This window comes from Scyliorhinus canicula, chromosome 7 (genome assembly GCF_902713615.1).
Source record: "Scyliorhinus canicula chromosome 7, sScyCan1.1, whole genome shotgun sequence".
Classification (NCBI taxonomy): domain Eukaryota; kingdom Metazoa; phylum Chordata; class Chondrichthyes; order Carcharhiniformes; family Scyliorhinidae; genus Scyliorhinus; species Scyliorhinus canicula.
The window spans coordinates 86,802,856-86,825,285 of record NC_052152.1 but is presented as its reverse complement, the minus strand read 5'-3'; the positions used below and the strand labels follow the sequence as shown (position 1 = coordinate 86,825,285).

The 22,430-nt window shown below is 48.1% G+C and overlaps 1 protein-coding gene across 5 annotated transcripts in view; it reads left to right on the top strand.

The window, feature by feature from the left end:
* The window catches only part of map3k7cl (map3k7 C-terminal like), a 167,663-nt gene that overhangs the window by 12,705 nt on the left and 132,528 nt on the right, over positions 1-22,430 (top strand). The window contains exons 1-4 of one of the 5 annotated variants that reach the window (XM_038802365.1): positions 14,038-14,116; positions 14,349-14,409; positions 14,514-14,578; positions 15,051-15,165. In XM_038802365.1, the coding sequence (XP_038658293.1) occupies positions 14,397-14,409; positions 14,514-14,578; positions 15,051-15,165 (193 nt within the window). In that variant the 5' untranslated portion in view covers positions 14,038-14,116; positions 14,349-14,396. Of the gene's footprint in view, positions 1-14,037; positions 14,117-14,148; positions 14,410-14,513; positions 14,579-15,050; positions 15,166-22,430 lie in introns of those variants that run through there. The other 4 variants (XM_038802366.1, XM_038802364.1, XM_038802368.1 and 1 more) reach the window with 4 other exon arrangements.

Genomic DNA, 22,430 nt, shown 5'->3' with positions numbered 1-22,430 from the left:
CTGGTTTCTGTTGCGGAGGGGGGGGGGGGGGTGGATTCGGATGGTCTCTATCATTGTGACCCTGGCATGGTGGACCTTGCGATGAGCCAAAGGGGTGACGCTTGCCCCCTTGGCCCACTACGAGGTCCACCATATCAGGTTCATGATTGGAGAGATCACAAGTGAACATTGCCAGCGTGATTCCCGGCTGCGAGGACAGGTGAATCACTGGAGGGCGGAGCATGGGGCACCGGACCCGCTGGAGATGCAAACAGGTCATTATGACCCATTTGCATTTTATTTCCATGCTCCCGCTGGCGTGAAAAGTGGAACTCATTCATGCTGCCAGCGGGGGGTCGGGTCATGGGGTTCGGGTCGGTGACCGGTGCTAATCCCAATTTTTGCCTCAAAGCCCTATTGTCATTCCCATCGGGAATGCATTCTTGGCGTCCTGGGGATGGAGAAACCTGCCCAAGGTGAGCCAGAAGAAAAAAGCATTCTCCAGAAAGTGCCAGAACAGGAAGGGGACAAAGAGCAAGTCCCAAACAAAAGAAGGAGGTTTCAAAAACCAGGGAGGGCCAGGAAAAAGATCCAAGATCACACTTTAAGTCAAGGAACAAATTCACCTATTCAGTGAAGTTAAGTAAGGAGCTGAGAAGAAGGTTCCAAATTAACGAGAGAAATCTGTTGAGATCAGGCTTAAAGCAAATTAGACTCGCGGGAAGCCAGAAGATCAGAGGAAACAACCAAAGGTTTATATCTGTGAAGTAATGGTGTGGAAAGTGAAGCTTGGATGCATGTGGCGATCCAGGAGAGAGGAACATCAAAAGGAGGTGGAACCTTGCTGCAGATGTCCAAGTGAAAGCATAGTTTTGGAGGAAATTTCAAGGTGAGTCCTTCGAGAGTGGAAATTGGAAACCTTTGTGTGTAAGACAGAGGGCTAGATTCTCCGCCCCGCTATGTCACATTTCTGCCCCGACCTGCCGGCGGGATTCTCCGTTACGCCGGCCGGTCAATGGGGTTTCCCATTTTGGGGCCGGCAAACGGAGAATCACGCCGGCGGAGAACCCCGCCCAGAGTTTCTGTGAGACCAGTTGGTTCACAGTATGACAAGAGTCTTGGGGGAGCTGATGAGAAATCTGTAGAACTTGTTTTGGGTGGCACTTGGTTTCACCGTGTGGTGTGTAAACAAGGACTGTGTACTTACAGTGAACATCAGATCGATTTTGTAGCTTGTGCTATACTCATTCTTTACATTTATTCATGGATGTGGGCGTCGCTGGCCGGGCCAGCATTTATTGACCATCCCTGAGGGCACTTAAGAGTCAACCACATTGCTGTGGATCTGGAATAACATGAAGGCCAGACCCGGTAAGAATGAAAGATTTCCTTCCCTAAAGAGCATTGGTGAACCAGGTGGGTTTTTACGGGTATCGACAATGGTTTCATGGTCATCATTAGACTTTTAATTCCAGATATTTATTGAATTCAGATTTCACCATCTGCCTTGGTGGGATTCGAACCCGAGTCCCCAGCGACGATGACACTATGCCACTGCCTCCTCATGAATATTTGGATTTGGATTGGATTTGTTCATTGTTACATGTACCAAGGTACAGTGAAAAGTATTGTTCTGCGTAGAGTCCAGACAGATCATTCCATACATTCCATATTCCATACATGGAAAAAACATAGAGCATACACAAATACACAATGTAGATACATAGACACGGGCATGGGGTGAAGCATACAGGATTGTAGTGCTACTCAGTGGAGAAGGTGTGTGAAGAGATCAGATCAGTCCACAAGAGGGTCATTTAGGAGTCTGGTAAAGGCGGGGTAAAAGCTCTTTTTGAACCTGTACATATCTGTAAAGGTGTAGCTGTGGGTGAATGAGTAGTGTACTATTGTTTATCTCTTGTTTATTCAATCTTTTATTCTCATGTTGAAATTTCATAAGCCATCTCTGTGACTCTGTTCGGTGGCCACCCTTCACCTTTCAAAACAAAATGTCAAGCCAGGTTCCACCTTGGGATCTGACTTGTCCAGTAGTTCCTCAGGGTAGTGTTCCCGGTACAACATTTTTCAGCTGCTACATCAAAGACCTTCCTTTGACCATGAGGTCAGAAGTGGGGCTGTTTGTTGATGAGTGCACAATATTCAGCACCACTCACGACTCCTCAGAAACTGTATCAGACTATATTCAAATGCATCATGACCTGAACAGTATTCAGACTTGGGCTGACAAGTAGCAAGTAACACGCCACAAAAGTGCCAGGCAATGACCATCTCCAAGAAGAGAGAATTTGGCCAATGCCCCTTGACATTCAATAGCATTGCCACCACTGAATCTCCACCTATCAGCAACCTTGTGTTACCATTGAACAGAAATGGAACTGGACTAGCCATATCAATACAATACAATAGTAGGTCTGAAGCCAGGTATCCTGCGCTGAGTAACTCACCCCCTGACTCACCTGACAAAATCTACAAGGCACAATTCAGGAGTGTGATGGAATGCTCCACTTGCCTGAATGAGTGCAACACCAACAACACTCAAGCTTGTCACCATCCAGAACAAAGCAGCCCGCTTGATTGACACCCATCCACAGAAATATCCTCCCTCCACCACCAACGCACAATAGCAGCAGTGCGCTTTCTACAAGATCCACTGCAGGAACGCACCATGGCTCCTTAGGCAGCACCTTCCAAACCCTCAACTGCTACCATCTAGAAGGACAAGGGCAGCAGAAATATGACAACCCCACCACCTGGAGGTACCCCTCCAAGCCACTCACCATCCTGTCTTGGAAATATATCTTTCACTGTCATTTGGTCAAAACCCTGGAACTTCCTCCCTTACAACACTGTGGGTGTACCTACACCACATGGACTGCCGCTGTTCAAGAAGGCAGCTCCTTCTTGCACCCATAACAGGAGCAAGTCAGAAGCAGCATGACGTATTATTGGGTCCTTTCATTTCTTTGGTGTTCAACTCCATTTACTTGGCTAAAAATCTTGTATTCACAGGAAGTTGCCTGATGCATCCTGATGCAGCATTATGTGTTAACTTTTAAATCTTCCATTTTTTCCCACTAACAATCTTTCATTTCCAGCTGGGCTGGGCTGGGCAGGGTGTGAAACAGCTGTTGCTCCATGGCTCGCTGTTGAATCGAGTGCTTTGGAAGGCTGGAGCTCAGCCTGGCAGATCTGAATTAAACTACTCTGACATGTGGTGGATTGTCAATCAGGAAGAATCAGCAGGTAAAATCTGACGGTCAAATCCAGGATCTTCAATGTGCCGATTAACCTACAGGCACCCAATAATTAATTATCATTTGGATACTGCTCAAATTTCTGTTGGCAGTGCTCAAGGACTATATGTGGTGCTCAGTGATATGAAAAGAATTCCGTGATAATAATCCAAGGTCACTATCGTTGGAGCAAGATCAGAGACCTATTAAATAATATATTTATTTGATAACTATTTTTATTTCCTGCTGTTCGCAAAACAAAAATAAATTGATACAGGATATATTTTAAAGAATAGCGTGAGAAGTGATGAGCATAAAGCCAGCTGAAGGCTCATTACGGTACTAAACATTTACAATTGGAAGGTAAAGAGCAAAAAGCAGAATAACGTAAGTGCTATTGTGTTGCATACAAGTGGTTCCAATCCTATTTGCCTTGACCTTGTTCACCATAAGAGGTTCTACCTTTCTACCCACAGGTTTCACCAAATTATATTGTGTTTGCTGTGTATTTGATTTTCATGCAAATGATATTTTATGATCCAACATTAAATATTACTGATTTAATTCATTGAATCTGCTTCCACCATCCTTTCAGTCAGCACATTCCAGATCACAACAAACATGGATTTTTGATTCTGTGTCTCAAGGTACTCCATAAGAATGTTCCAAAACAAAATTTAACACCGAGTCACATAAGGCGATATTAGGGCAGATGAGCTTGGTCAAAGAGGTCAATGTTAAGCTGCCTCTTATAGGAGGAAAGAGAGGTTGAGTGGTTTAGGGAGGGACCCCAGAACTTAGAGTCTTGGCAGCGGAAGGTGCGGCCACCATTGGGGAAGAAGTTAAATCCGGGGATGTGTTTCGCGAGAGGAGCCAATGTAAGTCAGCAAACACAGAGGCGACCGGGCAACGGAACTTCGTGTCAGTTAGGATACGGCAGCAGAGATTTGGATGACCTCAAATTTACAAAGGGTAGAATATGGGAAGCCAGCCAAGAGTGCGTTAGAATAGTCAAGACCCAAGGTAACAAGGGCACGTGTGAGGGTTTCAACAGCAGATGATTTGACACCGGGGCAGAGTTGAGCAATATTACGGTTGTGGAAATTGGCGGTCTTAGCAATGGCATGGGTTGATTGATCAATTAAAAGCTCATCTCGGTCAAGTATTGACACCAATGTCCAAACAGTTTAGATCAGCCTCAGACAGTTGCCTAGGGAGGGGGGTGAGGTCGGTGGCTAGGGCATGGAATTTATGGTGGGAAATAAAGACAATAGTTCTGGTTTTTCCAATATTTAATTGGAGCAAATTTTTGCTCGCCCGTCACAGTACTGGATGTTGGGAAAGCAGTCTGTTAACTTAAAGAAAGTGGATATGTTGAGAGAGGTTGTAGTGAGGTAAAGCTGGGTGTTGTCAGCATACATGTGAAAACATGTATATTGGATGAATTCAGCAGGTCTGGCAGCATCTGTGGAGAGAGAAACAGAGTTTTAAAAAAAATATTTTTATTCTCCTTTTTCACATTTTCTCCCAAATTTGCACCCACCAACAATAAACAATAACGAATATAATGTCAATCCCTATATCAATAACAACGATCACATCCTCCCTCCAAACCCCAGACATTAGCCCGCATGTTAACATAAACAAATAACAAAAAGGAATCAGAAATCACCCACAGTCACCACTAACACATACAGTACCCCTCCCCCCAACCCTCCCAACCACCCCCCCCCCCACTAATGTTCGATGTTATCCAGTTCTTGACAGTGTATAATGAATAACGCCCACGAATTGTAGAACCCCTCCATCCTTCCCCTCAGTTCAAACTTAACCTATTCAAGAGTCAAAAATTCCAACACATCTCCCCGCCACGCCAGGGCACAGGGTGGAGAGGTTGCTCTGCATCCCATCAGGATCTGTCTTCGGGCGATCAACGAGGAGAAGGCTACAACATCTGCCTCCGTACCTGTTTCTACCATCTTCTATCCGTTCAAGCATTCTTCCACCAGCCTGCCAGCTCCTCGACTACAATGGCCAGTGGATCGTGTCGGCTAGGGGTATCTCACAAGGCAATCAAGGCAACATTACGATTCAAGATCGTCCGGCCTGACAGGGCGTCCCTGCTCGGTGCTCGCGCCTGCAAGCTCCTGAATCTGGTCCAGTGAGTCCACACCATGTCCTCGACACCGGCGACTGCCTCGACTGATGTGAACCTCCATGCCGAGATAGACGCCATTCTCACACAATACCACAACGTGTTTGATGGAATGGGCACGCTCCCATACCGCTACAAAATATTGCTCAAGCCGAACGCCATCCCAATGATCCATGCACCACGCCGAGTGCCAGCTCCTCTCAAGGATCGTCTGAAAAAGCAGCTACAAGACCTCCAAGACTAGGGTATCATCTCAAAGGTCACGGAACCAACAGACTGGGTGAGCTCCATGGTCTGCGTAAAAAAACCCTCTGGTGAACTCCGCATTTGCATTGATCCCAAAGACCTGAACCGCAACATAATGCGAGAGCACTACCCGATCCCAAAGCGTGAAGAGTTAACCTGTGAGATGGCTCATGCCAAATTCTTCACCAAGCTGGACGCCTCCCATGGATTCTGGCAATACAGCTGGACATGTCCAGTTGGAAGCTGTGCACGTTTAACACTCCGTTCGGCCGCTATTGCTACAACCGCATGCCTTTCGGTATCATCAGCTTCTGAAGTATTTCATCGCATCATGCAGCAAATGATGGAGGGCATCGAGGGGGTGCGAGTCTATGTTGGCGACGTGAATATCTGGTCCACAATGCCCGAGGATCACATTGCCCGCCTCAGACAGGTCTTCCAGCGGATTCATGAAAATGGCCTCCAGCTAAACAGGGCCAAATGCTCATTTGGTCGATCCGCTATCAAGTTTCTGGGTGACCATATTTCACAGCAGGATGTGCAACCTGACACCGACAAGGTGCAGGTGATCAACGCCATGAAGACCCCGGAGGACAAGAAGGCAGTCCTCCACTTCCTCGGGATGGTAAATTTTCTCTGGAAATTCATTCCCAATTTGGCAGCCCACACCACGGCCCTCCGGCATCTCGTAAAGAGGTCAACAGTGTTCCAGTGGCTGCACATGAAAAGGAATGGCTCGAGCTGAAGGCGAAGCTCACCACAGCCCCAGTACTGGCGTTCTTTGATCCAACCAGGGACACCAAGATATCTACTGACGCAAGCCAGGACGGTATTGGGGTGATGCTCCTCCAGCGAGACGACTCCTCGTCCTGGGCTCCAGTGGCATGTGCCTCCAGGGCAATGACGCCGACCGAGCAACGGTATGCCCAGATCGAAAAGGAGTGCTTGGGTCTCCTGACAGGAATAGTCAAGTTTCATGACTACGTATACGGCATGCCGAAGTTCACGGTGGAAACAGACCACAGGCCTTTAGTCCACATAATCCAGAAGGATTTAAATGTCATGACACCTTGGCTACAGTGAATTCGTCTTCGTCTCCGCCGATATGACTTCAAACTTGTCTACACACTGGGTAAGGAGCTGATCATCGCAGATGCCCTATCCCGATCCATCACCACGTCGTGTGAACGGGGCGATTTCATCTGCCACATAGAGGCACAGGTACAGTTGTGTGCCAGCAACCTCCCAACCACTGATGAACGAGTGGTCCAAATAGGTGAAGAAACTGCCAAAGATCCTCTACTGCAGCATGCGATGCAACACTTCGCCCATGGCTGGCAAAAGGGGCAATGTCCCCAGTTCTTTAACGTTAAGGACGAGTTAACGTCATTGAGGGAATCCTTCTTAAACTGGATAGAATCGTCATTCCTCAAAGCATGCAAAACATGGTGCTCGGATAGATCCATGAGGGTCACCTTGGGGTCTAAAAATATCGACACAGAGCTTGGGAGGCGGTTTATTGGCCGGGCATCAACCAGGACATTGCCGACACATTCCTCAACTGCCCAACCTACCAGAAGTTTCAACCGGCTCAGCCTAAGGAAACACTGCAACAGCACAAGATTGTGACCTCTCCGTGGTCTAAGGTGGGGATAGACCTCTTTCACGCCAAAGGGCGTGACTACGTGCTCTTGGTCGACTACTTCTCCAGTTACCCGGAAGTGGTTAAATTGTCAGACCTCACGTCCAGGTCAGTCATCAAAGCCTGCAAAGAGACGTTTGCCAGGCACGGGATACCACTCACAGTGATGAGTTACAACGGTCCATGTTTCTGCAGCCAGGAATGGTCCGACTTTGCACGATCCTACAATTTCAGTCACATCACCTCCAGTCCTCATTACCCGCAATCAAACGGGAAAGGGGTCCATATTGTCAAGCAATTGTTGTGCAAGGCTGCAGACACGGCCTCAGATTTCAACTTGGCGATGCTGGCCTACAGGGCAGCCCCTCTGTCGACTGGTTTGTCTCCGGAGCAGCTGCTCATGAACCACAACCTGAGGCCGACTGTTCCAGCCATTCATATTCCAGACCTTGACCACCTCATGGTGCTGCCAAAAGTGCATCGGTCCAGGGACCAGCATAAGATCACGTATGATGCTCATGCCACGGATCTGCCTGCGCTGGCTCCAGCGGATGTTGTTCGCGTCCAGTTGCCTGAGGGAGGTTGGTCAGCCCCAGCTGTTGTTGTCAGGAACGTCGCCCCAAGGTCTTTCAATGTTCAAATGGCTGACGGCTCCATTCTCTGGCGCAACTGGAGGGCGCTGCGGAGAGTTCCCCGCCCACCATCTGACTGCATTGCTCCGCCGGTTATCATGCCTGCTCCGGATGTGTCCTGCCACGAGGCCACCGATCTGCCAGCGATCCCGCCTGTCCATGACACCACCGCAATGCCAGCAATCCCGCCTGTCCAAGTACCGCCGTCTCCTGCTCCACCTCTGCGGCGATCGACCAGAATCCGTCGCCCACCTCAAAGACTGAATCTACAGACTTTAACTTTTGTATATTTTGTTCAGTATGCTCTGTATCTGCACGATAGACACCTTCCCATGTACAAATGTTCATTACTCACCACTTGTACATAGTCAGGCATGTATGTACCTCCATGTTCCAAAACGTATTTAAAAAAAAAGGGAGATGTCATAATATCCACTCATGTATATAATGAGATGCAGACAGGCAGTGATTGGCACACAGGATGACCAATGAACACACAACACAGAACAACCAATCACCAGACAGGACACCACTATAAAGCCCACAGGGCATTAAGACTCTCTCTCTCTCAGGACCCAGCTACTGAGACAGTCAGAGTGCACAAGCCAGTGAGAACTAGCTACCATGCGGTAGCTAGTAAGTCTGGTCAAGCCAGTAAGAGGTCATCAGTTGGATTAGTAGAGTGTCAACCCACAGCTGAACATGTACAGCAGTCCACTAATTAAATAAAGCTGTGTAGGATCATCTCCTGTGTCAGACGTTTGTTTCTAGCTTCACTGTTGCAGTCCAGTTGCAGTCAACGTCGAACCAACCTGCCTAACACATCACACTTGTCTCGTCGTAATTGATAGTGCATCAGACATTGCCTCGAAGAAGGCTGTCCAGTGCTCCACAAGTCTGGGGCAAGACCAGAACATGTGGGCGTGGTTGGCCGGGCCTCCTTGGCACCATTCACATCTATCCTCCGCCTCTCGGAAGAACTTACTCATAGGTTCTTGTTAAGTGAGCACTATGTGTCACTTTTAATATAAATTTAGAGTACTCATTTCATTTTTTTTTCAATTAAGGGGCAATTTTTCGTGGACAATTCACCTACCCTGCACATCATTTGGGTTGTGGGGGCGAAACCTATGCAAACAAGGGGAGAATTGCGGGGAGAAACACGAAGAGTGACCCAGAACCAAAATTGAACCTGGGACCTCGGCGCCGTGAGGCAACAGGGTTAATCCACTGTGCCACCGTGCTGACCGTGCTGTGGAAATTTGGCATGTCCACATTAACCCTTACCAACTTTTACAGATGCACTATAGAGAGCATCCTCTCGGGCTGCATCACAGCCTGGTATGGCAACTGCTCGGCCCAGGACCGCAAGGAACTTCAGAGAGTCGTGAATACCGCCCAGTCCATCACACGAACCTGCCTCCCATCCATTGATTCCATCTACACCTCCCACTGCCGGGGGAAAGCAGGCAGCATAATCAAGGATCCCTCCCACCCGGCTTACTCACTTTTCCAACTTCTTCCATCGGGCAGGAGATTCAGAAGTCTGAGAACACGGACGAACAGACTCAAAAACAGCTTCTTCCCCACTGTCACCAGACTCCTAAATGACCCTTTTATGGACTGTCCTCATTAACACTACACCCTTGTCTGCTTCATCCGATGCCAATGCTTATGTAGTACATTGTATATATTGTGTTGCCCTATTATGTATTCTCATGTATTTTCTTGAATTCTGTTCAATTCTCTTTTCTTCCCATGTACTGAATGATCTGTTGAGCTGCTTGCAGAAAAATACTTTTCACTGTACCTCGGTACACGTGACAATAAACAAAATCCAATCCAATCCAATCCAATCCCTTCTATATACCACTTTTAGTTGCGTCAAGCTGAGCCTTGCGCACGTGGAGGTGGAGTTGACTCTAGGCTGTCCTTAGCTCCAGAGTCCCCACCATATTTCGATCCCTAGGTCCTCCTCCCATTTCATTCTTGTTGCGTCCAGTATGGTGTCGACCTCTTCTACCAGTCGGTCATACATGTCGTTACAGTTTCCTTTCTTGCATCCAGTAACTCTTCCAGTAATGTCTGTCGTGGCAGTTGTGGGTATGTCCTTGTCTCCTTTCGTAGCAAGTTTTTGAATTGCAGGTACCTTAGCTCGTTCCTCCTGGCTTGCTGGAATTTTCTGTCAGTTCGTCCCGTGTTGCGATCCTGCCATCCGTGTATAGGTCCCTCACTGTCAGTGTCCCCCCGTCCTGTCTCCACCTTTTGAAGGTGGCATCAGTCAGTGTTAGTGTGAACCTATGGCTGTTGCAGATGGGAGCTTTGTTCAACATTTTGGTCAGGCCAAATTGCTGCCGTAGCTGTTTCCAGGACTGCATGGTGGTTATCACCACTGGGCTGCTGGAGTGTTTTTTGGGTGGGGATGGGAGTGCCCGGCGAGGGCCTGGGGGAAGGTCCCCTTGCAGGAGGCCTCTTCCGCGCGCACCCCCTCGCCTTCTAGCTCCTTGATCCATCCCCTTATTCGCTCGGCTGTCGCCGCCCAGTGGTAGAATTGTAGGTTTGGGAGGGCTAGCCCTCCCCTTGATTTTGTTTTTTGTAAGACCTTCTTTGGGATCCTAGCAATCTCCCTCTGTCAGTCTGGTGAGGTTCCATTTTTGGATCCCTTTCCATTCATGGGCTATTTGGATCCCCAGGTAGTTGAATTTGTGTTGGGCTTGTTTAAACAGCAGTCCCGTTAGTGCTGCCCCACCTACTTGTGTGTGTATCAGGAAGATCTCGCTTTTGCTCATGTTGAGTTTGTAGCCCGAGAAGGCACCAAACTCTTTCAGGAGCACGATGATTCCGTCCATACTGCTTTGTGGGTCCGTAATGTAGAGGAGCAGGTCATCTGCATAGAGTGAGACTCTGTGCTCTCTGCCGCCCCTTTCAATCCTCCTCCAGTTTTTTGCTGCTCTGAGTGCAATTGCTAGTGGCTCGATCGCTAGGGCGAACAGCAGCGGGGACAGTGGGCATCCTTGTCTGGTGCCCCTGTGCAGCTGGAAGTATCGGGAGTTGGTGTTGTTTGTCCGTATGCTCGCCATGGGAGCATTGTATAGGGGTTTTACCCAGGAGGTGAATCCTGTTCCAAGCCCGAACTGCTCCAGTACCTCTATGAGGTATTTCCATTTGACTCTGTCGAAGGGCTTTTCTGCGCCTCGGGAGATGATCACCTCTGGTGTTCTCTCCCCGGAGGGGGTCATTATCACGTTCAGCAGGCGCCTCTGGTACCACCTCTGGCACGCAGTCCTCTAGCCTTTTGGCTAGAATCTTGGCCAGTATTTTGGCATCTGCGTTCAGCAGTGAAATGGGTCTGTATGAGCCACATATCCTCGCTCTTTTGTGGTATGCTCTATATACCACCTTCAGCTGTATCAGCCCCAACCTCACACCAGAACCCCTCCTCCATACTGGCACTGGAGGGTGTGCAGAGGAGATTCACTCGGTTAATCCCAGAGCTGAAGGGGTTAGATTACGAGGAGAGGTTGAGTAGACTGGGACTTTACTCGTTGGAATTTAGAAGGATTAGGGGGGATCTTATAGAAACATATAAAATTATGAAGGGAATAGATAGGATAGATGCGGGCAGGTTGTTTCCACTGGCGGGTGAAAGCAGAACTAGGGGGCATAGCCTCAAAATAAGGGGAAGTAGATTTAGGACTGAGTTTAGGAGGAACTTCTTCCCCAAAGGGTTGTGAATCTATGGAATTCCTGTGGTGATATGAGTGGGAGCACTGCCATTGGTGCAGAGCATTGGTTTCCTATTGGCTCTGGCTGGTCATGTGCCTCTCGTCTGATTGTGCTGGGACTAGTCATGTGACTGCTCACCAATTGGTCGAGAGGCAAGTAGACCCCGCCGCCGAGGCGGGGTATAAGTACCCAGGTTTCCCGGCGGTCGGCCTTTCTCTGTAGTCGACCACCGGGCTAACAACTAGCTGATTAAAGCCAAAGTTTGGATTTTCATCGTGTCTCGCGTCCAATTGATGGTTCATCAATTCCTTGCCCAGTGAAGCAGTTGAGGCTCCTTCATTAAATGTTTTTAAGGTAAAGATAGATAGTTTTTTGAAGAATAAAGGGATTAAGGGTTATGGTGTTCGGGCCGGAAAGTGGAGCTGAGTCCACAAAAGATCAGCCATGATCTCATTGAATGATGGAGCAGGCTCGAGGGGCCAGATGGCCTACTCCTGCTCCTAGTTCTTATGTTCTTATGTTCTATACCTACTCCCAACTCTTCTTCCCACTTTGCTTTGATCCTTTCCAGTGGTCCTCTTCCAAAATAAACCGCCGATACTACCCCCTTTTCCAGTCACCTGTCGTCAGCACCTCCTCGAGCAATGTGGAGGCCGGCTCCACTGGGAAGCTCTGCATCTCCTTTCTGGCAAAATGTCGAACCTGCATGTATCTAAACATTCCCCCTGCTCCAGCCCATACTTTGCTTCCAGCATCTTCAATCCTGTAAACCGACCCCCAAGAAATACATCTTTTACTGTCTTAATCCCCTTTTCCTCCCATTTCCAAACATTTCCGTCCCACTTCCCTGGCTCAAATCTGTGGTTCCCCCGAATTGGCATTTTCCTTGACCCTGCCCCAACACGAAGTGTTGGCAAAACTACCAGAGAGAAAACAGAGTTGACGTTTAGAACATAGAATATAGAGTGCAAAAGGAGGCCATTCGGCCCATTGAGTCTAGAGTCCATGTGACTTCTTCAGAGCTGAAGAGGGATAGAAATGTGATGGATTATATAGTTGGAGAGGGAGGTACAGGAGGTGGAGCAGAATAGGAGATCAGAGATAGGTCAGAGCTAAGGAGTGATTGACAAAGATGTCATGGCCACAAGACAAAGGGAGTGTTAATGGTCGTGTTAAGGACTAAAGAGGTTTTTGGATGATTTGGCTGAGGGGTAACATGTAGATGAGAAATAAAAGGGTGCAAGGGTCGATCCTTGAGAACATGAGAGGGAATGCCGTGGGAATGGAAAAGAAGCAGTGTCAACTCTGGGTCTTTGTCAATGACCTTAAATGCCCGTCTTCTGGTTTCTGTACCTTGGTGTGAGTGAAAAGATTTTTTTTTTTTACACTATTGAATATTTGAATAGCTCTATTGAAGCCCCCTTAACCTCTCTGCTCTAAGGATAAAAAAAACCAGCTTCACCATCTCAACATAACTGAAGTCCCACATCACTGGCACCATCCTAATAAATCTCCCCTGCACCCACTCCCAAACTTTGACATCCTTCCTAATGTGTGGTGGCCAGAATTGACTCTTTGTACAAATTAATTACCAATATTTCGACATTTGATTTGAATTATGTTTAGTAAGGCATGGATCAAAGAAAAAGGAAAATTTATAATCCTATATATTGTTTGGGCTATGTGCTGAAGCAACTTCTGGATCATAGATTTGGAAGGGATCAGGTATTGAGCCTTGCAGCATGGGTTTTTAGTATGAAGCAGTCAGGGAAGGGTGCAAGAAGATGCCAGGTGCTTCCCCATGGGGTTGGAAGCAGAGTTGAAGGGCAAGTCAGACGAGGTCACTCCCATACATTTGTTAGCAGCCGATTCCAGAGTGGCATTGGAGAAGTTTTATTGCCTGTCCAATTTGCTAGGGAATGGCACGTGGCTTGGGACAACCTAAAAGAAGAGGAGATATAACAAATAAAGGGAGGTTATAAATAACTGCTGGGGCCCTCAACAGATTAATTACTAATCTACCCAGCTAGCTTTAAATCTTCATTTGCTTCAAATATAAGATAATTCCATGCCCTTGCACAGATTCCCCAGGGACGACACTCTTTGTTACACTCTGTAGTCCACTGTGAAACTGCTGGTCCTTTGATTTTTCTTTTAAAAGAAAATCCATTGATTTTACTGACAAATCATGGGTGGAAGTTGACTGTCAAATTCAGCAGCCAGTGCTATAAGAGACTGCTGCATCTGAAAATGTGGTTATCTGATATGTGAGTTGTAGAAAACAAGCCAAAATATGTCGAGGATTTTCGTGTCAGATGAGGCTGACACCTGTCATTACTGTCATTCAAGTGTTATTCATTTCTATTGCGCATACTACTATTCTGTCATATTGTGCTGAAGCACAGACACACTAAGCCTCAGTTTGGAAAACTGCATCATGGTACATTTACGTACTGTTACAGCTGCAGTCCAAACTGGCTATGTAAGCCTGAGCTAATTGGGGTCATAGGCATTTTTACTGACTGGAGTCATGTTGTTTAAAGGAGTTTGCTGCGGCAGACAGGGTTATGCTGACAATATTTTTCTGGTTTAAAGACAGTTTGTTTGTGCTTAGAAGTTTCTGAACTGTAAACAAAATGCTAAGGGAGGCTTCAGAGAGAGGAATTCCATCCAGTGTTGTGCGAATGAATAAAGTTCTGTGCCTTTTTCCCTAGGAAAGGAAGGGAAAGTCCGGCTGACAGAAAGCAGGCCTGAGGAAGCCCATGGGAAGTGCAGGTAACAGCATGCTGTCCTAGCAGCTGTTTCAGCGTCTATTACACTGTCAATTTGTGCATGCAGCAGGTGCTTTATCTCACATTTAATCTTTAATGCTCTGAAAGGCAAAGACCAAGCAGGACACGAGTCCGTTCAGAACGTTGTGTCGGCAGGTGTAGAATTGTGCAAGGTAAGACAATGGGTGCAATCTGTCTGTGTACTCTGAACTGACCCAACGACAAAAAAAAATGATGTATTACATTTAAGTTTGTAAAGTTTGGTTGTCTATTTGGGATTACCTTGTGATCACTGGCAATTAACATTGCTCAGCTTGAACTTTTATGTAATATAAAGTTAGACATAACACATGATCCAGTGCTGTGGATTCTGTAAGTTATTACATTTGAGGAAGACAGAAAATCCAGTGTACTCTTCTGCTTTGTATCCCAGCCTTGTTGCTCGAGATTATCCCATATGGTACTTGTATCATCCTTTAATTTCACATTTAACTTTGGAAGAGGATAGGGAGCTCAGTTTGGATTCAGTTTAACAGAGACTACTCCAACAGAATAATGACGCTTCTTTACATGTGGTGTTATTAAGGCTTTCCATTTAAATGTTGGAAAATGACAATGAATCGCAATACCAATTTTTCCTCACAGCTAAAGAACAAAAACTACACCAGGACCTTTGCTCCCATTGGCCACATGATTACCACAAGGAGGCTGCCTTCGGATAAACCTGTCCACATTTCCTTGAGCCTAGATGACCTTACAGGTATGACAACATACATCAGTTATCAAATGTGAAGATGAATAGGTTCAGGTATAATGTTGAATCCTTCAGTTAGCATTACTATTTTTATATATCTAAACATATGTAAACCTGTCAATTCTTTTTAAATGTAGGCTACAGAAGGTTTCACTTTTAAGAAATAAAGAGAATTTCATGATATTAGATTCTTTGTACATGTGGAGAAGGACCCGATTATAAAATATAATTTAAGTTGTTTCACTGTAATCCAATGACTGATTTGCTCCAGCATTATTTTGAATGCATCCTGGCGATGATAATTTTTAAAGGTGCAACAAATAACTGTAAAGTTAATTATTCATGATGTTTGACAATTAGTCCAACCATAATTTTTCTATGTGTTGTATTTTGTCTACATTGTTTTTCTTTCCCTGATTCTATATTGTATTTGTTGAGGCAATCCAGGTTAGTCATTAAACCAATTCTGAGTCATGCATTGTCTGAGGTGATGGGAGATGTGAGCATATTTTCTATTCCACATAGTTTATGGCATCAGTGGAGAACACATAAAGATCAGGAAATAGTGCAGAGATCTATAGTGCCAGATTCCTGTCCCATTGTGCACAGTACATCTTTCTTTCAGTTTGGCCTGAAGTGTTTTTGCACAAATTGTCCAAGAGTTACATATCAAGCAATGGAAATTAGAGAATAATCAGCATGTGTTCTATTCCCTCATAAATGGGTGCTGAAGTTCAGGCCAGTTCTGATCTAACAACAACATGTGACTGCCCAAAGGGGGACAGGCTACATTTTTGACAAGTTCATTTCTTTTTTTTTTATAAATTTAGAGTATCCAGTTTTTTTTGTATTTGCCAATTAAGGGGCAATTTAGCGTGGCCAATCCACCTAACCTCAACATCTTTGGATTGTGAGGATGAAACCCACGCAGACATGGGAGAATGTGCAAACTCCACACGGACAGTGACCCAGGGCCGGGATTCGAACCCAGGTCCTCAATGCCACAGTCCCAGTGCTACCCACTGCGCCACATGCCACCCCAAGTTCATTTCTGACAGTGGACTTTTGAAAGTTGATTTCTGAGATCTGAATTTCCATAATTTGGGCTGCTATTTGTTCATTTCCTTTCTCTTTTTCAAACGCTATATTTTTGGCGGCAATGTTTTTGATTGCTGCAATTAAAAATTGGGGCAGCATGGTAGCACAGTTGCTTTACAGCTCCAGGGTCCCAGGATCGATTCCCGGCGTGGATCATTGTCTGTATGGAGTCTGCACATTCTCCCCATGTCTGCGTGAGTTTCCTCCGGGTGCTCCGGTTTCCTCCCACAGTCTAAAGATGTGCAGGTTAGGTTGATTGGCCATGTTAAACTGTCCAAAAAAAAAGGTTAGGTGTGGTTACTGGGTTACGGGGATAGGGTGGAGCTGTGGGCTGAGGGAGGGTGATCGTTCCAAGGGCCGGAGCAGACTCAATGGGCTGAATGGCATCCATCTGCTCTGTAAATTCTATGAAAAATCAGAATGTGGGAATTTACTTACATTATCTCTGTGTTATTTGGAGATGAAAGAAGAAGATGAAAGATGGGATGTGAGGGAGCTTTTGCTTGTACTGGACCTGAGTTAGGCTACCTATTGTTCACATCCATGCAATCATGTATGCAGAGCCAATACATCTACATTGATTGTCTGAGGAAAAACTGCCTTCACAGGTTCTCTCACTGGTGAGCTGGATGGAAGCATCCTGCTTGTTGGCCCCTGAATCCAGGTCAGTAGCTATCAAGGTCACCATAGCTCTGATCTTCTGTGCCTCATGCTTCCATGTTACGAGAGCGCAGTTGCATCAAGTAGGTAATTGATGCATTTTTTGCTAACGCAAGCAACTTCATCGATTTGTCTATAAAAACCATGACTGAGATGAAACTGCAATTGAATAAAGTCTGCAGCACGGTAGCATTGTGGATAGCACAATCTATTCACAGCTCCAGGGTCCCAGGTTTGATTCCGGCTTGGGTCACTGTCTGTGCGGAGTCTGCACATCCGCCCCGTGTGTGCGTGGGTTTCCTCCGGGTGCTCCGGTTTCCTCCTACTGTCCAAAGATGTGCAGGTTAGGTGGATTGGCCATGATAAATTGCCCTTAGTGTCCAAAATTGCCCTTAGTGTTGGGTGGGGTTACTGGGTTATGGGGATAGGGTGGAGGTTTTGACCTTGGGTAGGGTGCTCTTTCCAAGAGCCGGTGCAGACTCGATGGGCCGAAAATGCTGGAAAATCTCAGCAGGTCTGGCAGCATCTGTAGGGAGAGAAGAAAACTAACGGTTCGAGTCCGATGATACTTTGTCAAAGCTAACAGACAGAGAAAGTGGTAAATATTTATATTGTGGAGTGAGAATGAAAGATGAGTCATAGCCACAGAAACCCAGGGAAACCGGGTGCTAATGGCCACAGAAACCAAGGGGAATGAGTACTAATGGCAGTCCCCAGAGAGGACAAAAGGTGTGAAAGGTCAAACAGCAGAGAAACTAACATCAGAGGGTGAACTGTAGATGTGGGGGGAGGGGAAGGGGGAAGCAAAGAGGAGAACGGGTAAGGAAAGGTGGATAAGATGGCAAGGGGTTAAATATATATTAAGAAAGAAAAGAAAGAAAGAAATGTAAAAGACAGTTAAAATGAAATGGGATGAAAACAAATGGGTCGAGGTGGGGTAGAGCTGATCATCTGAAGTTGTTGAATTCGATGTTCAGGCCGGAAGGCTGTAGCGTGCCTAACCGGAAGATGAGATGTTGCTCCTCCAGTTTGTGTTGAGCTTCACTGGAACATTGCAGCAGGCCAAGAACAGACATGTGGGCATGGGAGCAGGGTCTTTTGTTAAAATGGCAAACAACGGGAAGGTCAGGGTCCTGAATGCGCACAGACCGAAGATGCTCAGCAAAGCGATCACCCAGTCTGCGTTTGGTCTCTTCGATATAGAGGAGACCACATTGGGAGCAGCTAATGCAGTAGACCAAATTGAAAGAGATGCAAGTGAAACGCTGCTTAACCTGGAATGAGTGTTTTGGGCCTGGGATGTTAAGCCTGGAAGAGGTAAAGAGGCAGGTGTTACACCTTCTGCGATTGCATGGTAAGGTGCCATGGGTGACGGGAGAGGTACTGGGTATGGTGGAGGAGTGGACCAGATTATCTCTGCAAAATGCTGACAGAGGGGGTGAAGGGACGATGTGTTTTGTGGTGGCATCACGCTGGAGTTGGCGAAAATGCCGGAGGATTATGCTTTGCATACAGAGGCTGGTGGGATGAAATGAGAACGAGGGGGACTCTATCCTTGTTCTGGGAGGGAGTGGAGGGGGCGAGGGTAGTAACGCAGGAGATGGACCGCACACTATTGAGGGCCCTGTCAACAACTGTAGGTGGGAAATCACGCTTGAGGAAGAAGGAACACATTTTCGAAGCACCATTTTGGAAAGTGGCATCATCGGAACAAATGCGACGGAGGCGAAGGAGTTGAGAGAAAGGGATGGAGTCCTTACAGGTTGTAGGGTGTGAAGAGCTGCAGTTCAGATAGCTGTGGGAGTCAGTGGGCTTGTAGTGGATATTAGTATTGCCAGAAATGAAGACAGAAAGATCAAGGAAGGGAAGGGAAGTGTCTGACATGGACCGGGTGAAAGTGATGGAGGGGTGGAAACTGGAAGCAAAGTTGATGAATTTTTCCAGGTCTGGACGAGAGCATGAAGCGGCACCAAAATAGTCATCAATATATCGCTAAAGGAGTTGTGGGAGGAGACCCGGGTAGGCTTGGAACAAGGAATGTTCCACATACCCCATAAAAAGGTAAGCGTAGCTCGGACCCATGCGGGTACCCATTACCACACCTTTGATTTGGAGAAAATGGGATGAGTTAAAGGAGAAGTTGTTGAGAGATAGAACGAGTTCAGCCACGCGGAGGAGAGTGGTGGTGGATGGGAATTGTCCGGGCCTCTTTTCATGAAAGAAGCGAAGAGCTCTCTGGCCATCCTGGTGTGGGATGGAGGTGTAGAGAGATTGCACATCCATGGTGAATAGAATGTGGTTAGGGCCCGCGAACTGGAAACTGTCAGTACTCCATGATGCACCATCAATTGGACTCGAGTCGTGAAGTAGTTCCAAACAACAGGCTTTAATACACAAGATGTGTGCCCGGCAGTAGACGTACAGAGAAAGGTCGACTGCCAGCCAGTACGAGTTCTTATACCCCACCTCATAGGCGGAGCTACCAACCTCTCAGCCAATCAGTGGGTAGTCACGTGACTAGCCTCAGCCAATTGGCAGAGAGACACATGACTTGCCTGAGCCAATGGGTAGCGAGTCTTCTGCACCAATGGCAGCATGATTCTAAGGTACCGTAATCTCCCTAGTCATACTACCACATTCACCCCTTGTGGAGAAAGAAGCGGGGGGGGGGAAGAGAAGCGGGAGGGGGGGGGGGGCGGTGCGTGTGCCCCGTAAGACTGGTAGTATGACTAGAGATAATTCAAATTGTACCAAGGTATCTTATGGCTGCCCACTGGCCCGCGACTAACATGCAAAACAATATCACCGCACAGTGTATAATCGAACAACAATTTAAAGCAATGAAAAAAAAATATGCAAAAAACATGTGCATGAACACAAAGAGTCCACAAAGTCCATCGGAACATCAAATTGACTTGATCAGCCAGGTGGGTGTCTTCGATATCCTGCTGGACCTGCGCAGCGGTGCCGGTGAGGTTGGAGCGGTGGTCGTCCGTGACTCCGGGAGCGGTGGTCGTGGTCCTGTGTCCGTACCCCTGGTCGGTGCTGGGGAGGGGGTTCCTGTGCGCTGGGTCTCGGGGGCGCTGGCGGCGGTTGGGACTGGAGGGGGGGTGTTGGTGCTGGGGGTTGCGGCCGCACTCCGGCGGGTGCCAGATCCCGAAGGGAGACCGTGTCCTGTCGTCCGTCGGGATACTCCACGTACGCATACTGTGGGTTCACGTGGAGTAACTGGACTCGTTCAACCAACGGGTCGGACTTATGCACCCGCACATGCTTCCGGAGCAGGATGGGCCCGGGGGTGGCCAGCCAGGTTGGGAGCGGGGATCCTGAGGACGACTTCCTGGGGAAAACAAGAAGACGTTTGTGACGTGTTTGATTTGTGGCAGATAAGAGGAGAGACCGAATCGAGTGGAGGGCGTCTGGGAGAACCTCTTGCCAGTGGGAGACCGGGAGACACCTGGACCGTAGGGCCAGTAGGACGGTCTTCCAGAGCGTACCGTTCTCCCTCTCGACCCGACCGTTACCCCGGGGGTTGTAACTGGTCGTCCTGCTAGAGGCGATGCCCCTGCTGAGCAGGAACTGACGCAGTTCGTCACTCATAAAGGAGGACCCCCGGTCGCTGTGGATGTACGTGGGGTAACCGAACAGGGAGAAAATGGAGTGGAGGGCTTTGATGTTGGGTGTCGTGGTCATGTCGGGGCAGGGGATGGCGAATGGGAAGCGGGAGTACTCGTCAATCACATTTAAGAAATATGTGTTGCGGTTGTTGGAGGGGAGGGGACCTTTGAAGTCCATGCTGAGATGTTCAAAGGGGCAGGAAGCCTTTATCAGGTGCGCCTGCTCGGGGCGGTAAAAGTGCGGCTTGCACTCTGCGCAAATGTGGCAATCCCTGGTCACAGTCCTAACCTCCTCGATGGAGTAGGGCAGGTTGCGGGTCTTAATGAAGTGGAAGAAGCGGGTTACTCCTGGATGGCAGAGGTCCGTGTGGCGGGTTCGGAGGCGGTCAACCTGTGCGTTGGCGCAGGTACCACGGGACAGGGCATCAGGAGGCTTGTTGAGCATCCCAGGACGATACAAGATATCGTAGTTGTACGTGGACAACTCGATCCGCCACCGCAAGATCTTGTCGTTCTTGATCTTGCCCCTCTGTGCATTATTAAATATAAAGGCCACTGACCGTTGGTCTGTGAGGAGGGTGAACCTCCTGCCGGCCAGATAGTGCCTCCAGTGTCGCACAGCTTCTACTTTGGCCTGTGCTTCGTTTTCCACCGAGGACTGGCGAATTTCGGAAGCGTGGAGGGTCCGGGAGAAGAAGGCCACGGGTCTGCCCGATTGGTTGAAGGTGGCCGCCAGAGCTACATCAGACGCGTCGCTCTTGACCTGGAATGGGAGGGACTCATCGATAGCATGCATCGTGGACTTTGTGATATCCGCTTTGATGCGGCTAAAGGCCTGGCGGGCCTCCATCGACAGGGGGAACGTGTTGGACTGGATGAGGGGGCGGGCTTTGTCAGCGTAGTTAGGGACCCACTGGCCATAATAGGAAAAGAAGCCCAGACAGCGTTTGAGTGCTTTGAGGGAGTGGGGGAGTGGAAGCTCCATCAGGGGGCGCATGCGTTCGGGGTCGGGGCCTATCACTCCGTTACGCACTACGTAGCCGAGGATGGCTAGACGGTCGGTGCTGAACACGCACTTATCCTTATTATAAGTGAGGTTAAGGAGTTTTGCGATACAGAGGAATTTGCGAGGTTGGTGTTGTGGTCCTGCTGGTCATGGCCGCAGATGGTGACATTGTCGAGATACGGGAAGGTTGTCCTTAAACCGTATTGGTCGACCATTCGGTCCATCTCCCTTTGGAAGACCAAAACCCCATTTGTGACACCGAATGGAACCCTTAGAAAGTGGTAGTGGCGCCCATCCGCTTTGAACGCAGTGTACTTTCGGTCACTCGTGCGGATGGGTAGCTGGTGATAGGCGGACATAAGGTCCACCATGGAAAAGACCTTGTACTGCGCGATCCTGTTAACCAGGTCAGAGATACGGGGGAGAGGATACGCGTCCAGCTGCGTAAACCTGTTGATGGTCTGACTGTAGTCAATGACCATCTGGTTTTTCTCCCCGGTCCTAACCACCAGCACTTGTGCTCGCCAGGGACTGTTGCGAGCCTCTATGACTCCTTCCTTCAGAAGCCTCTGGACCTCCGACCTGATGAAGGTCCGGTCCTGGGCACTGTATCGTCTGCTCCTGGTGGCGATGGGTTTGCAATCCGGGGTGAGGTTTGCAAACAAGGAAGGGGGGTCGACCTTGAGGGACGCGAGGGTGCAGACAGTAAGGGCCGCCGAATTTGAAGGTTAAGCTCTGCAGGTTGCACTGAAAATCCAGTCCTAGGAGTGCCGGTGCACAGAGGCGGGGAAGGGCGAGGAGTTTATAGTTTTTAAAAACCCTCCCCTGGACCGTGAGGTCCGCTACGCAGCACCCGGTGATTTGGACTGAGTGCAAACCAGAGGCCAGAG